We start from the raw sequence: 15,430 nt of genomic DNA, 5'->3' as shown, positions 1-15,430 counted from the left end.
GTCCCGACAAAACATCGTCTGCCACTGGTACGTGGAGTCTGCTACTAAATCATACCTTTACTGCTTAGTTAATGAATCGTAATTCCATTTCCACAACTTATGTACCTCATGTTTTTGTTTTTAATTAATTTATTGCATGATGCTTGATAAATTTTTCACGACCAAAAACACAGAATGTTCAAAACAAAGGTCGACTTTTGTTTACCCTTGGTAATTGAACATTATGAGCGTGACAGCAAAAAATTAAAGGTTATAATAGGATTTTAATGGCTCCTGGGTGTAGGTAAAGTTTTCCCAAATGAGTGGTCGTTAACTCCATCAACTGAGGACTGCAAAAAGTTGAGTGATGAAATTAAATATAAGAGCTGTAGTTTTTGTTACATAAGCTAATGAGATTATGGTTCAATGTTTTAAATTAAGCAAACTTTTAGTAAGGATATAAATTATTCGCAATTAGTGTGATGGCACAGATTCACTTATAATATTTATGCGAATTATTTTACGTTATGGTGCAATTGAACTTATTATATTTTTTGCGACAAGTCCTCTTGTTTTTCGTGCATTCAATTTCCGCCTGATGCGGAAAATGGGATTTTACGTGTGAAGCTGAAACAATTTTTCTCATTTTCCCCTATTCAATTCAGAGAAGCATGTCAGGGGAAATGTGAATGTCCCCTTAGTTTTTCAATATTATTAATGTATTTTTTTCTTAATTTCAGCAATCGGTCCCTCCTGTGATGGCATTCCATTTGGGCTCGCTAGGATTCCTCACGCCCTTCGAGTTCAACAACTTCCAGGAGCAAGTTATGAACGTTCTAGAAGGTAAATACATACATGCTTACAAAGATGCAAATAGATTACGGCAATCGTGTAGGTAAATCGGGCGGGAGTTTGCATCATGCGGTCCACACAGCTTATGACCGCAGTCTGTGGAGGAACACTATCTGTGGTCGCGATCCTCATCAGTGAGGGACCGAGGAAGAAGATTGAAGTAGGTAAATAACATGAAATCTAGAACTGAAATTGAACTGTCTCTACTAAATTATTTCGGTTTGCAGTCTATTAGTTATTTATTTAGACAGCTATATGCTTGCATGATTGCAAAAATATTTTTATTGTTGTGACCACACCGGCTTAAGTACAGCGTTAATTACCTCGGCATTGTTACAAATGATGACGAAGTGATATAATGAGCCAAGTGGGTTTTTCGACACACAGTTAAATAGTTTGAATAAAGCGATTACGCACTGCATTAAATTGTATAATAACGGTCTGCTTGGAATCGGATCGAAAGCAGTGTTGATCACCCTTATGCGATAAATGTTCTAGATCTTTGGACATTTAAAACGCAATTTTCAAGAGCATTTTACGCTATCCTAGGATATTAGAGATAGTTCCTCTTGCACTGAAGGATAAATGGCTTTATCACGAATAAGCTTTATATGAAATCACACGCATGTATTAAAGCCATTTAAGGATATTGATTAAAACCTACCAATTTAACTTCCAGGTCACGCGGCGTTAACGCTGCGATCGCGACTGCAATGCGTGGTGCTGCGCAAGAGTAATGACCACAGCAGCGACAAGAAGAAGCCCACCACTATTCTAGTACTTAACGAGGTGGTGGTGGACCGCGGGCCCTCGCCCTACCTCTCCAATATAGACTTATTCTTGGATGGGAAACACATTACCTCTGTGCAAGGAGACGGTAAGTCCATGCGATATTAGTCCTTCTCTCTCTCTTTTTTTTTACTATCCCGCGGATTTATTGCCGCGGTGATTCTGCCAATTCTTTCTTTTGAAAGTTCAATAGCCCAGTAATCTATTGACGTCACTAGCGAGCGTCAGTCAACGTCAGTTCTTCGTAAAGTTAACTGACAAATAAATAACCGAACATAGCTAAAGGCTGATTCATATTCATTCATCGTGGTAGATAAGTAGGGAACTAAATTTTTACTTGATTTTTCTGTCAAGTTGGTGGGCGGGGTTTGTCAATTGACACGTTCTGACAAGCAATTTCATAGTAAACAAGAGCTTGACGTTTAGAATTAAGTTAAAATTTAGTTACGATGCTATTTGATTAATCAAAATTAAGTTAAAATTTAGTTACCCACTTAACTACTTAATACGTGTAACTAAACCAGCCATAAATGAGAAACTTTCATACATCGCTGTACTGATAAACGAACTCATCAACAATCGAGTCGTTCGGTGGTTAACGAATATTCGCGAATTTAATGGTACTAAAGCCTGGTCCGTGAGCACGTAGAATCCCGTCCAATGACCCCAAGCTACCCATCCCTATCGCTCGCGCGTAATTAATTATGTTGCTGTCGCGACTATGCGACGGGCGCCCGCAGTGAGTGTGCGAGCGCGACAGCAACATAATTACGTGCTCACGGACCAGGCTTTACCCACATGTGATTGATGACCGCTGTTGTTCACTCAGTTGCCATTATTATTCGTTCCAAGCCTTATTGCAACCTATTAAAGATCCAAATCGCTCGTTGCAGGCCTGATCGTGTCGACGCCTACCGGTAGCACAGCATACGCGGTGGCAGCGGGCGCCAGTATGATCCACCCTTCGGTTCCAGCCGTGATGGTCACACCAATCTGCCCACACTCGCTGTCCTTCCGCCCCATCGTCGTACCGGCTGGCGTCGAGCTCAAGGTATGGTATCTTTTTAATGAGGGCTATCGTTTTAGCGCTCACCAGTTAGCGCCAATGTAGAGTAAGGTCCTGTCACTTGCTAGTAGTGAAGACAGTGGCACCAACTTGTGAGCGCTAAAGTGGTAGGAGGACTATCGCAATTGCACTCATCAAGATGGCGCCACTGTAGAGTAAGGTCCTGTCAATCGCCAGGGGTGCCAACTGTTAAGTATAAAAACGATAGCCCTCATTGAACCAAACTCCTTAGAGTGTTTCATTCTCTGTGGTTTTGAACTTTTGACATCTTTCCCGCCAAAACTAAAAGAAGAGTGGCGGTGCCGGCCGTCATAGTCACGCTCATCTGTCACACTCGCTGTCCTTCCGCCCCATCGTCGTACCGGCCGGCGTCGAGCTCAAGGTACGGTATCTTTTTTTTGTTGTCTAATGGCAACAAAACTACAGTAGGCGCGCGAGTTCATGTCCATCCTGAGGAATGCGGTAGTGCTGTTACCTAACTAATTATGCTAATGTCGATATCGATAATTATTACCAATTAAGTAGGTCAACCTTATCTACTTATTCCATATTTTTTGCAACTTATAAGTAAGTATAAGTAAGTAAGTAAGGCCCCGATGGACATGAACTCACGCGCCTACTGTACTTAGGGTGTATTCTCTGTGGTTTTGACATCTTTCCCGCCAAAACTAAAAGAAGAGTGGCGGTGCCGGCCGTCATGGTCACGCTCATCTGTCCCACTCGCTGTCCTTCCGCCCCATCGTCGTACCAGCTGGCGTTGAGGTTAAGGTACGATATCTTTTTAATGGAACCAAACTCCTTAGTGTTTTATACTCTGTGGTTTTGAAGTCTTTCCCGCCAAAACTAAAAAAGAGTGGCGGTGCCGGCCGTTGTGGACATGTCTATCTGTCCCCACTCGCTGTCCTTCCTCCCCATCGTCGTATCGGCCGGCGTCGAGCTCAAGATATCTTTTTTTATTGTTTAATGGCAACCAAACTCCTTAGAGTGTTTCATTCTCTGTGGTTTTGACATATTTCCCGCCAAAACTAAGAGAAGAGTGGCGGTGCCGACCGTTATGGTCATGCCTATCTGCCCACACTCGCTGTCCTTCCGCCCCATCGTCGTACCGGCTGGCGTGGAGCTCAAGGTATGATATCTTTTTAATTGAACCAAACTCCTTAGAGTGTTTCATTCTCTGTGGTTTTGACATCTTTCCCGCCAAAACTAAAAGAAGAGTGGCGGTGCCGACCGTCATAGTCACGCTCATCTGTCCCACTCGCTGTCCTTCCGCCCCATCGTCGTACCGGCCGGCGTCGAGCTCAAGGTACGGTATCTTTTTTTTGTTGTCTAATGGCAACAAAACTACAGTAGGCGCGCGAGTTCATGTCCATCCTGAGGAATGCGGTAGTGCTGTTACCTAACTAATTATGCTAATGTCGATATCGATAATTATTACCAATTAAGTAGGTCAACCTTATCTACTTATTCCATATTTTTTGCAACTTATAAGTAAGTATAAGTAAGTAAGTAAGGCCCCGATGGACATGAACTCACGCGCCTACTGTACTTAGGGTGTATTCTCTGTGGTTTTGACATCTTTCCCGCCAAAACTAAAAGAAGAGTGGCGGTGCCGGCCGTCATGGTCACGCTCATCTGTCCCACTCGCTGTCCTTCCGCCCCATCGTCGTACCAGCTGGCGTTGAGGTTAAGGTACGATATCTTTTTAATGGAACCAAACTCCTTAGTGTTTTATACTCTGTGGTTTTGAAGTCTTTCCCGCCAAAACTAAAAAAGAGTGGCGGTGCCGGCCGTTGTGGACATGTCTATCTGTCCCCACTCGCTGTCCTTCCTCCCCATCGTCGTATCGGCCGGCGTCGAGCTCAAGATATCTTTTTTTATTGTTTAATGGCAACCAAACTCCTTAGAGTGTTTCATTCTCTGTGGTTTTGACATATTTCCCGCCAAAACTAAGAGAAGAGTGGCGGTGCCGACCGTTATGGTCATGCCTATCTGCCCACACTCGCTGTCCTTCCGCCCCATCGTCGTACCGGCTGGCGTGGAGCTCAAGGTATGATATCTTTTTAATTGAACCAAACTCCTTAGAGTGTTTCATTCTCTGTGGTTTTGACATCTTTCCCGCCAAAACTAAAAGAAGAGTGGCGGTGCCGACCGTCATAGTCACGCTCATCTGTCCCACTCGCTGTCCTTCCGCCCCACCCATCGTCGTACCGGCCGGCGTCGAGCTTCAGGTATGGTATCTTTTTTTATTGTTTAATGTAATGGCAACCAAACTCCTTAGAGTGTTTTATTCTCTGTGGTTTTGACATCTTTCCCGCCAAAACTAAAAGAATAGTGGTGGTGCCGACCGTCATGGTCACGCCCATCTGCTCCACGTGGAGCTCAAGGTATCACATCCCTACTGTGTTTTATGCTCTGTGGTTTTGACGTCTTTCCCGCCAAAACTAAAGGAAGAGTGTTTCTGTTCTCTATGCTGCAAAAAACCATTATGGTGGGAGCACACGTGTTTCACAGTGGCGACGAGAATAACTGATGATGATAATGAATTCGTCCATAGCTCAGGGAACAATCCCAGTCGCGCAATATCCATTTTAATAGTTGCTAACAGACTGGCCCTATAGATAGGCATAAAACTCCATACATGTTCTTACCCGACTCTAATACTTTATTATTTTTTTACATAATGACACACACTTATACACATACAATTCTAGATCGCACTGTCCCCGGAGGCGCGGAACGCCATGTGGGTGTCGTTCGACGGTCGCAGCCGCCAGGCGCTTCAACACGGAGATAGGTACAAAACGCCGTCGCCCGCCGCAATCCGCATGCCGTAGCACTTCTGTACACGCTTACATAACCTTTGCCCTGTGTAGACTAATGCCACCTCTGACTAGTGTTGTTTGTGTCATTCGTAATACCGGTTTTTAAAAGATTATTTTATTAGATTTATAGAAGTTGACGGAAGCCGTTGTAAGATGTTTAGAAGCCGGTAGTGAAATGTTAGATTTAAACTGGTCGGTAGTTTGGTAGGTACAAAATAGTGTTCGTGAAATAGATACCAAGTGTTGCGTGTATGATCGTTGTGGTATCGATAGTTGTTGATTATGAATCGATGTAATTAGGGTGAAATCCTAGTTCTACTATGTAGCTAAGCTGAAAAGCTTGTTTCAGATAACTCCTAGCCTAGAGGCCCGCTCGGCGGCCAGTGTTTCCTTCGACGGCCGGTCTCAGTTGGTACTCAGGCCCGGTGATAGGTAAACAACTAAACTCGCCACACATCATTCGAACATAAACTTCATTACTAGGGCACAAAGACTATAATCCGATGCCCGTTTCACTTGGGGAGTAGGTTGAGGTGGTCATTTAGTTGTAGTATGTACTAATATAGTTATGTATTGCTTTGCACGTGTTTGTCGCTTTTGTACATAAGTAATTTTGCTTTAGCAACTAATTAAGTAAACCTGTTTAAATTGTTTTAACCAAGATCGCGTCCAGATGCTAAAGCTATACAGGGTGTTCGGTAAATGGGTATATGAGCCGACACTAGCCCATGTTAACATGGTGATATAAATAGTATGGTGAAGTCAGAAATTTGATATCATCATTTTACTTTTTTTAATTTTCATGCAAAATAAATTTTATGAAATCCGATTTGTATGAAAATTAAAATAATTAAAATGAAGATATCAATTTTCTGACTTCACCATACCATTTATATGACCATGTTAACATGGGCTAGTGTCGGCTCATATACCCATTTACCTAACACCCTGTATAAATGTTTCGTATAATAATATGTTTGTGTTTCAATATACATATTACACGATCATTGAAACATCGAGTTTATAATACGTGACGAGCGTGGTGTGACGATTTTTAATTACGAAATGTAAATTAAGATTTATTAACTTTTTACTATCTCACAAACTACATTCTGTTTATCGTATCGCCATGTAAAACGACCGTCACGTATTATTACTGTGCGTCTGCGCGCGATATAGAACTAGCTCTAACGTACCAATCGTTCCAGCCTCTACGTGACCACGTCGGTGTACCCGGTGCCGTCGATATGCGCACAAGACCAGATCTCGGACTGGTTCGATTCCCTGGCGGAGTGCCTGCACTGGAATGTTCGCAAGAAGCAGAAGCATATGGATGAGCTGAGTGACTTCACGCACTCCTCAAGTGACACTCTCGACGACCTCGAGCAGAACCACGACGCTCCCGCCAACGCACACGCGTGACTCGCCTCAGCCACTGTGGCGTGACAGCCACAGCCACTGCGGCGCGAAGCCACCCGGCAACGAAGTTGACAACAACCTTTATAAGGCATCGACTGACTCAACTTAGTGTTTTCAACTCACGATAGCCACTATAATAATGTTCGTAATCACATCACTAGAGCTAGGTATTGCCTTCGGTCGTGACGTCACTGTTGCAAGCACTAAATTGAAACGCCTCTATTCCACAGGGTCTCATTCTCGAAAGGCGAAAGATAGTTACGAACCTCGTGTTAGCATGTCGATAGGTTAAGTTTTTATATCGCATAGGTGTGTAAGGCAGTGGTTATGTTCGTTGCGCGCGAAATTGTTGTTAACTGAGCTATATTGCTCGTCGTATGTTAAAAGAATTATTGTTGGACTTATTTACATTCCCTTAAAACAATGTAACCTACATGGCGCATTGAACTGTTCGTATTTTTTTCTACACGAAGGCTTTTATTTCCAATAAAGTTATTTTTATTTAACGAAAGGTTACAACTGAATATTTTACTTTTGTAGTTGGAGCTCAATATACAGGGTTTCCCATAAACAATGGATAACCTTGTAACTATCGAGAAGCCGCACATGGCCTCTAATATTTAATTTTGGCCAGGTAAAAGTACCTATCATGGTTTTCGAGATGTTTAAGTTTTTTGTATTTTTAGAAAATTACCACCTGCGATTACGATGCGATGTAATGTAATAAAATTATCTTTTATTTTCTTTTTTTTAATACATTTGAAATAATTTTCTAAAAATACAAAAAAAAATCTTGAAAAGTTTGATACCAAGGTCCAAATTTGATATTAGAGAGATCATGAAGAGGCCTATCGATGGCTGCAGGGTTATCCAGTGTTTTGGGACACCCTATAGACTCCCACTTAAAATGAAAATGGGACAACATTTGGATTATTGCTTCTGAATTTAAGTTTATATTCCAAAACGTTGTGGTGCTACCTAAATATTTCAGTGCCAATATAAATAAGAATAAGATTTGCCACTGGTGTTCAACGGAGCACAAAAATAGGTGTATTAACTCTTGCATAATTTTAGGTTGCGTTTCAATATTTTTATAAGTGCAGGGGTTGGATTGTTCCTAGGTATTTAAATAGGGTTTGCATATACCTAAAATGATCGTTATCTTCTCTGTACAAAGTGTACAAAACAGATTTGTTAATCCAAACTCCAAAGGACTGGAGTATGTTTGATTCTTTTAATTTTGTCTGTTATTTGAATGGAGGTTTGTTTGGTGTTCACAAGTTTAAATAAGATGAAATGTATATATGTTTTACTATTGTAAATTATACAAATTTGACTTTAAATGTGTTATACCTATTATTTTCCATGACCTAATGTCCATCATTGAATGCTCTCTTAGCGTGAAATCATATAGTACGAGAGCCCACAACCAAAATTTTTGTCTCATAGCAATACGGCCAAAACCGCATCAAATCGATAGATACGATTATCCTGAACTCGAAAATACCAATATCAGACATTTTCCGCGTAGCGTTTGATCTGACCGAATTTTCAAAATTGTCAAAGAATTTTACCGAACTGCATCATAGCAATATGTCTGATTTGCAGACTGTAGTTGAATGATAGTTCTGAGATACCGGAAACATTATTTTCAGACGTTAGTGGTGTAGCGCAAACCCATAAAATCACTTAAAAAAATTAAAAATGAGACAAAAAAAAATGTCTCATAGCAATACGTCTGAAAATCTTTTTTATTAGTAAATTTTGGTTATTTTATGCGAACAAAACAATTTTCAGACGGAAATGTGAACGCATTAAATTTTGAGACCGTTTTGAAAATGTTAACAAATTTTACCGATCGGTATCATAGCAATATGTCTGAAAATTGTTGGACATGATAAAATAAGTTATCCACATGTGAAAAAAATTTATATCAGACAAATTAAGTGTAGCACCTTCTCTATCATACAACTTTTTGATACACTTAAAGTGTCTGAAAACAGGTTTTTGGTAATCATGGCAGCAATACGAAAAGTTGAAAAAAAAAATTATCCGTATTGCTATGATACAGGTCGGCTAAAGGACAATGGGCAAAATGGTACCCGGCTCCAATAGATATGTGTTTAGTATCGTTTGAAAGGTCTTACCAAGATGAACAACTTTTACTATGACCACCATCCTCAGATCTGGTTGTGTACGAAGATATACATACTTTTTTGCAGAATGGTACCCGGCTCCAATAGTTATGTGTGTAGTGTCATTTGAAAGGTCTTACCAAGACGAACAACATTTACTATGGCCACCAGCCTCAGATCTGGTTGCGTTCGAAGATAAAGATACTTTTTGTGTAACCTAAGTATCATACAGTATGAAGGGGGACGCGCTCGGGGCAGGGCATCGACGAGATGGTCGGACGCGGTGAGGAAGACGGTGGGCGGGAGTTTGCATCGTGCGGTCCACACAGCTTATGACCGCAGTCTGTGGAAGAACACTATCTGTGGTCGCGATCCTCATCAGTGAGGGACCGAGGAAGAAGAAGAAGAAGTATCATACGTGTCCATCGTATGGTACTTAGGTTATGCGAGGCAGGAAGCGTTTACTGCTCCAGCATCCTTCCTTAACTCTATAATTATTGATGGGGATAATTGTGAAATAAATATTTTTATTTAAAGAAGTACTACCCCCTTATTAATAAAAAGTTACACCTAGGGAGAACCTTGGATTAAAATGACATTTCCATACCAAATAACAATTTAAGCCAGAGTTAACTAGGGTGTAAAGAAGAACGGTCACGCCCCATACAAAAAAAACCCAGACCCGACAGAAACGAGACATACCTCAGTTTTTTTGTCATGTCTTAATTAGTTAAATTATATATTTTTTATATTCGAAATCTATGTATAACACCAAAATATTACCCTTTGTTTTTGTTTAGGCGTTATACAAAAACTAATACAAAATGCTTATTTATCACCAAAATTGGTAAATGTATGTACCTAAATGTCTATTACAGCTGCTATGGAATGTATCTAGGTGACCTGGAGATACAACCGGATTATACAGGATGGTTATACATATGGAACGATAAGTGATCTCACTCGATTATTTCTAAACTATACAAGATATCGAAAAACTAGTTACTGATTCTGAAAGTGCTTCACGAGCTCTTTCAAATGGTACCAATAATAGGGTACAGATTATGGAAGCTGGTAACATTGAATTTTTGGATTTTGTAACTTAGGGGCCGTCCATAAATTACGTCATCGATTTTTTCAGATTTTAGACCCCCCCCCCCCCTACAATCATCCTATCGTCATTTCTTGATGACCCCCCCCCCCCTCTCCCAAAATTGACGTCATTACCAGTTTGACAAAATTAAAACATTGCAGATTTGAGAAAAATAGGGTATTATAAAATATGATTAAAACACTTGGTTATAGAATCACTTTTTATTATTTTTTTTGTATGTTTATTATGAGTTATTTTAGTATTATACGCGCCTTAGCCGCCTCTCACATTTGGAGTCTCACTTACTAGGTGTGCTGGAAGAAATTTCTTTTTAGAAATAAATTTAAAAAAAATCTTTTTGTACGTGAACAATAAACTATAAATAAATAATAAAAAAAATATAAAAATAAATCTTTGGACAATGAGGATCAGTACTGTTGTAGAAAATTCAATAAAACTACGTTAATCTTTAAGACATAAGAAAGCTATATCTTTTTGAATTATCCAAATCGGACCATTACTTACGAAGATATTAAGTAATAAACATATGCCGTTTTTGCCGCTAAAAGTCAACGTACGCAGGGCCGCGTGACGTCACTATATCCGAATCGAGCGCAGCCGGCGTACTATTGGGATGGAAAATATAGGTCATAGTCATAAGTCATAAGTCATACCCAGCTTATGCTTATGGACTGGGGGAAGGGGCTAGCCTTACCCAGCTTCTGGCCTGGGGGGAGGGGGGGGGGGGGGTCAAGTCATAACTAGTTTCTATGGGCTGGGCGGAGGGGCTAGCCTTACCCAGCTTCTGGCCTGGGGGGGGGGGGGAGGGGGGGGGGTCAAGTCATACCCAGTTTCTGGCATTTCTCGCATGGGGGGGGTGTCATATCCAGCTTCTGGAGAAGGGAAGTAATATCCAGCTTATGCTTATGGCCTGGGGGAGGGGCAAGCCTTACCCAGCTTCTGGCTTTGGGGGAGGGGGAGGGGTCAAGTCATACCCAGTTTCGGGCCTGGGGGGGGGGGGGGGGTAAATCATACCCAACTTCTGGCCGAGGGGGAAGTCATGCCCAGCTTATGACCTGGAGAGAGGATGGGGGCGGGGGAGTCATACCCAGCTTCTAGGCCAAGATTAAATAGATTTCCAAGAGGGAGCAGCTGTTCTTTCCTGCAGCAGCTGGCCCGCCCATGGGAACGGCGAATAGATAGGTAGGTACGTAGGTTTAACTCAGAAAAACTAAATAACAGGTAGGTATTGCGTGTACATCGAAATTATCTTCATAGCAATGTCTTGTAGCCTAGGCAGAGTGTATCTGCCTTAGCTATACCTTATTGTTAGAAGTAAATAAATTAATACTTATACATTTTTTTATTTTACTTGGAAGATGATATGACTCTAACAACACTTATGAACACTTTATTTGAATAAATCGCCAAATATACCACCGCGGAGACCCCAATCGCGTCTCTGCGTTCCATTTAATCGTATGAGCGTATGGATTTTTTCCGTTATTTTTCACAATTTCTATTTTTAAAAATTACCTATCGATAGCTTACTTTATTCTGACGAATAAATGTCATTACAAGTTTTTCCTAAAACTGATAGTTTGGCTAGAAAAAAATATTTTCTATCCACGCAGTACGCCGGCAGCGTTCGGATCGGATATAGTGACGTCATCGTCCCCGCGCCGGGCGGTCAGTGAACTTTTTTAGTAATTTGGCCATAACTTCGTCAATATTTGTCGTAGAACAAGTTATGGGTGCTAGCTTAACGGATATACTACTTATATACTTTTTTTTTAAATACATACATATTATACATAAATAAGAATGACGTCAATTTCGAAACACCCCCCCCCCTATCTGTCATTTACCGTCATCCACAGACCAACCCCCCCCCCCCCTAATTTTGAATGACGTAATATATGGACGGCCCCTTATTATTTTTTCCACCCTGTATAATCCGGCTGTATCTCCAGGTCACCTAGATACATTCCATAGCAGCTGTAATAGACATTTAGGTACATACATTTACCAATTTTGGTGATAAATAGGCATTTTGTAGTAGTTTTTGTATAACGCCTAAACAAAAACAAAGGGTAATATTTTGGTGTTATACATAGATTTCGAATATAAAAAATATATAATTTAACTAATTAAGACATGACAAAAAAACTGAGGTATGTCTCGTTTCTGTCGGGCCTGGGTCACAGATGACCGTTCTTCTTTATTTATAAAGGAGTTAAAGTTTTATTACTTCTTAATGGTTTTATTATGAGTTGCTAAAGCGAATAAACCCACAAGACCCTATAAGTCCACCCACAAGATGGATCGACGACCTCATAAAGGTAGCGGGAAGGCGCTGGATGCAGGCCGCCACCAACCGGCCACTGTGGAAATCATTGAGGGAGGCCTATGTTCAACTGGACGTCCTATGGCTAAAATTATCATGATGATGATGATGAAAGCGAATAAAGGGCTAATAGCTTGGGTAGTTCATCGTAGGTATAATCCTTTCCTTTTCAATGCTTCTTTTAGTTATATTAATAGATTGTAGTCATAATACATACTCGTATACATGGATGATTGTGTTATACTTTCATTATAATACTTAGTGGAATTACTGCTTTCAAAACGTGAATTAGAACTGGCCCCATAGCAGACATTTTCCTACATCTAAAGGCCTTTTAAAATATATATTGGTTATGGCTATTGGAGCGGGTACCACTTTCCATACATTTGTGCCCATCATCCTTTGTTGACATTTTCAAAAATGCGCTCAGGCTATATGCTACGCGCAAAATGTCTGAAAACAAACTTTTTCGTAATACAATTATAAAATCTATGTACATTTTCACTATCAGACGTATTGCTATAATACCGACTGTCTTTTTTTTTGACACAGCAGAAATGGCCTCCCACGCATTTGCTACACTTTCGACCGTTACTACACACCTAGTCGGGTTCAGAATCATACAATCTAACGATTTTATAGGGTTTTTGCCGTATTGCTATGAGACATGGTTTTGGTCGTGGGCTCTCGTACTAATAGGACCAGTTTCAACCAAAGCTGAGCGAAGAGGTGGTGTGGTGTGGAACTTGTGGAAGTAATGAAATAGTTGGTTATTTAGACACATATCCTTTCACTTTAGTGGAAAACGTGCTTTATTCTCTTGACGATCATTTAGCGTTAATTCCTCTATGTAGTTTAGTAATGACAATGAGTTGACACGATCATAAATTATACCCAGAAAGTACTCTATTTCAAAAGGCATTCAAGCGCCCGCCCTTTTGAATCTTTATTTCGAAGTATAGTAAAATGTTTAGTTGATGATATTATGGCAACTTTCTAGTCATTCTAGCTCATAGCTCAATACGTTAACAATTTAAAGATTAATATCGGTTTTATGCTACACTATCATTGACACTTGGTGTCAAATTTTTAAAAAGAAAAATGCCAAAGTGACAACTAACCTAAAAAATTTATGAAATCAAAATAATTTGGTATTTTGCAGTATTTTGGTTCTTTTGGCAAAGATAAACTGAGCAAAATGTCCAAAATTTCTAATTTGATCAACTTCTTTTCTAAAAGAACTATCTCCTTGTCAGCACCTAGAGAAGGTAAGAGGAATTTTAGGAAATTTATAATTCCTAACAAAAGGGGTTCTCGTATACACAAAAAACAGCAAATGGGTGAAAATCCTGAACTGCCGGTGGACAGGAGAGGTGTGCGTGAGACAGGCTATAGGCTCAATGGTCGATTTGTGAATGTTCCCGAAATGATACCAGAATTGATTGTACCTGACCTGAAAAACTGTGACCTAAAGCCCTATGTCTCGTATAGAGCTGCTGATGTTATACAGAGTGAATTCACAGCACAACAGTTGTTCGACGCAGTCTATAGCAAAAAGATAGTCACTGATTACAAAGAAGGAAAGTTGGATGTAGAAGGAAACCCGTTAGAACCATCAAAAGAAGAAAAATTGCAACCGGAAGAGGCTGTGGCTGCTGCCAGAAGAACAGGCTCTGACTTACTTTGAATAATTTGTTGTTTATGTAGTAATATAGCTGTAAATAATTAAAATGTTAGATAAATTACAAATAATGTTTTTTATTTAATACACCTGCCTAATTCTAAAATATTTGCATAGACTGTGGGGCTTAGCTACATAAATCATTTTAGGCTCATATCCCACTAATATTGTACTAACATTCTTAAATACCTACCTTAATATAATTAAATTAGCCTTATAAAAATTAAAAAAGTTTTTCTCCACCCAAATTGAGATTAACTCAACCTATAGTAATTGAATCTGAAACCCGTTGCCATCAGGCACTTCAGAAACCACACACAGGCACCTATAGCATCAAGCCCTCTGCCCTATATTAACCTTAGGATAGAGCGTGAAAATATGTAGTAATGTCTAAATGGCGCCAGACAGCAAGGGGTGCATTGAAAACGCATTTGTTTAATATTGTGGAATACCAAATAAATGTGATGCGTAAATTGGTCATCAGTATGGTAGGGCGGCAGCCGCTGCGCCGCACTGGCTGTGGATGATCGCTCATTCATTTGGGTGGACTATGATCTGAGGGTGGAGCCCTCGCTCTATGTATTCAAATCTTGATTTACCCTGGCACTGACTCAGCATGTTATGATATAGGTACCTAATATCTGGTAAGCTGAAAATGGACCGACCGAGCGAAAAGTTTTTAAACGGTGCGCGGTGCGTTATTGGAACTCGCAGATACAGCGGTCGCGTTGGGACTCGTAGTTACTCCAACTTTTTATCAGTTTAATCACGCCTGTTTACAACTTTATACCACGCGACGAAGTTATACGTTCATAATAAATAGATTTGTTATCATTTTTATTTTATTTACATTGAGCCGAATGATTTGATCATGTCTAAGTCGTGCGTGATATTTTTCAGAGACATCCATCAACTACAAAAGTATGTTGTTGAACCTAGGTTCTGAAAATGAAAACTCGATTCGTAAGGCATGTTTCAAACAGCGATAATCGCGTAGTTAGTAATAGGTACCACCTTAGATTAATAAAGCCGGCACCACCTAGTTACATTACAAACTTACATTACATTTATATTGTAGTTATCAAATCGTAATGGCGCAGTTACCGCCGGTCGCGACCGGCTAGGCCACACGTGGTTAGGATTCAAATTCAAGTATTTTATTCAGTACATAGGCCCTTTCCAGGGCACATATACATACGAGTATAACACTTAATACATGGATACTGGCACATGATCTATTCTGTGCT

The 15,430-nt window shown here is 40.3% G+C and overlaps 2 protein-coding genes across 8 annotated transcripts in view; both read left to right on the top strand.

Annotated features, from left to right (window-relative positions):
• Positions 1-8,270, top strand: part of LOC135078795 (NAD kinase-like) — a 44,873-nt gene extending 36,603 nt beyond the window's left edge. For 5 of the 7 annotated variants that reach the window (XM_063973347.1, XM_063973349.1, XM_063973344.1 and 2 more), the window contains 5 exons: positions 720-822; positions 1,511-1,708; positions 2,514-2,671; positions 5,858-5,940; positions 6,717-8,270. In XM_063973347.1, the coding sequence (XP_063829417.1) occupies positions 720-822; positions 1,511-1,708; positions 2,514-2,671; positions 5,858-5,940; positions 6,717-6,930 (756 nt within the window). In that variant the 3' untranslated portion in view covers positions 6,931-8,270. Of the gene's footprint in view, positions 1-719; positions 823-1,510; positions 1,709-2,513; positions 2,672-5,397; positions 5,481-5,857; positions 5,941-6,716 lie in introns of all 7 variants that reach the window. The other 2 variants (XM_063973350.1, XM_063973346.1) reach the window with 1 other exon arrangement.
• Positions 8,271-13,587: 5,317 nt separating this feature from the next.
• Positions 13,588-14,254, top strand: LOC135078437 (large ribosomal subunit protein mL41). The gene has a single exon (XM_063972995.1). It carries the CDS (start codon positions 13,701-13,703, stop codon positions 14,187-14,189), a length of 489 nt encoding a protein of 162 aa, XP_063829065.1. The 5' UTR covers positions 13,588-13,700; the 3' UTR covers positions 14,190-14,254.
• The last annotated feature ends 1,176 nt before the right edge of the window (positions 14,255-15,430 follow it).

The sequence above is a fragment of the Ostrinia nubilalis genome, chromosome 15 (genome assembly GCF_963855985.1).
Source record: "Ostrinia nubilalis chromosome 15, ilOstNubi1.1, whole genome shotgun sequence".
Lineage (NCBI taxonomy): Eukaryota > Metazoa > Arthropoda > Insecta > Lepidoptera > Crambidae > Ostrinia > Ostrinia nubilalis.
Note: the sequence above shows the minus strand (reverse complement) of the source record. Positions and strands in the feature narration are given on the sequence as shown.

Excerpts from the sequence above, each read along its gene's own strand:
- LOC135078437 (XM_063972995.1), top strand. The coding sequence starts at position 13,701 with ATGTCCAAAATTTCTAATTTGATCAACTTCTTTTCTAAAAGAACTATC.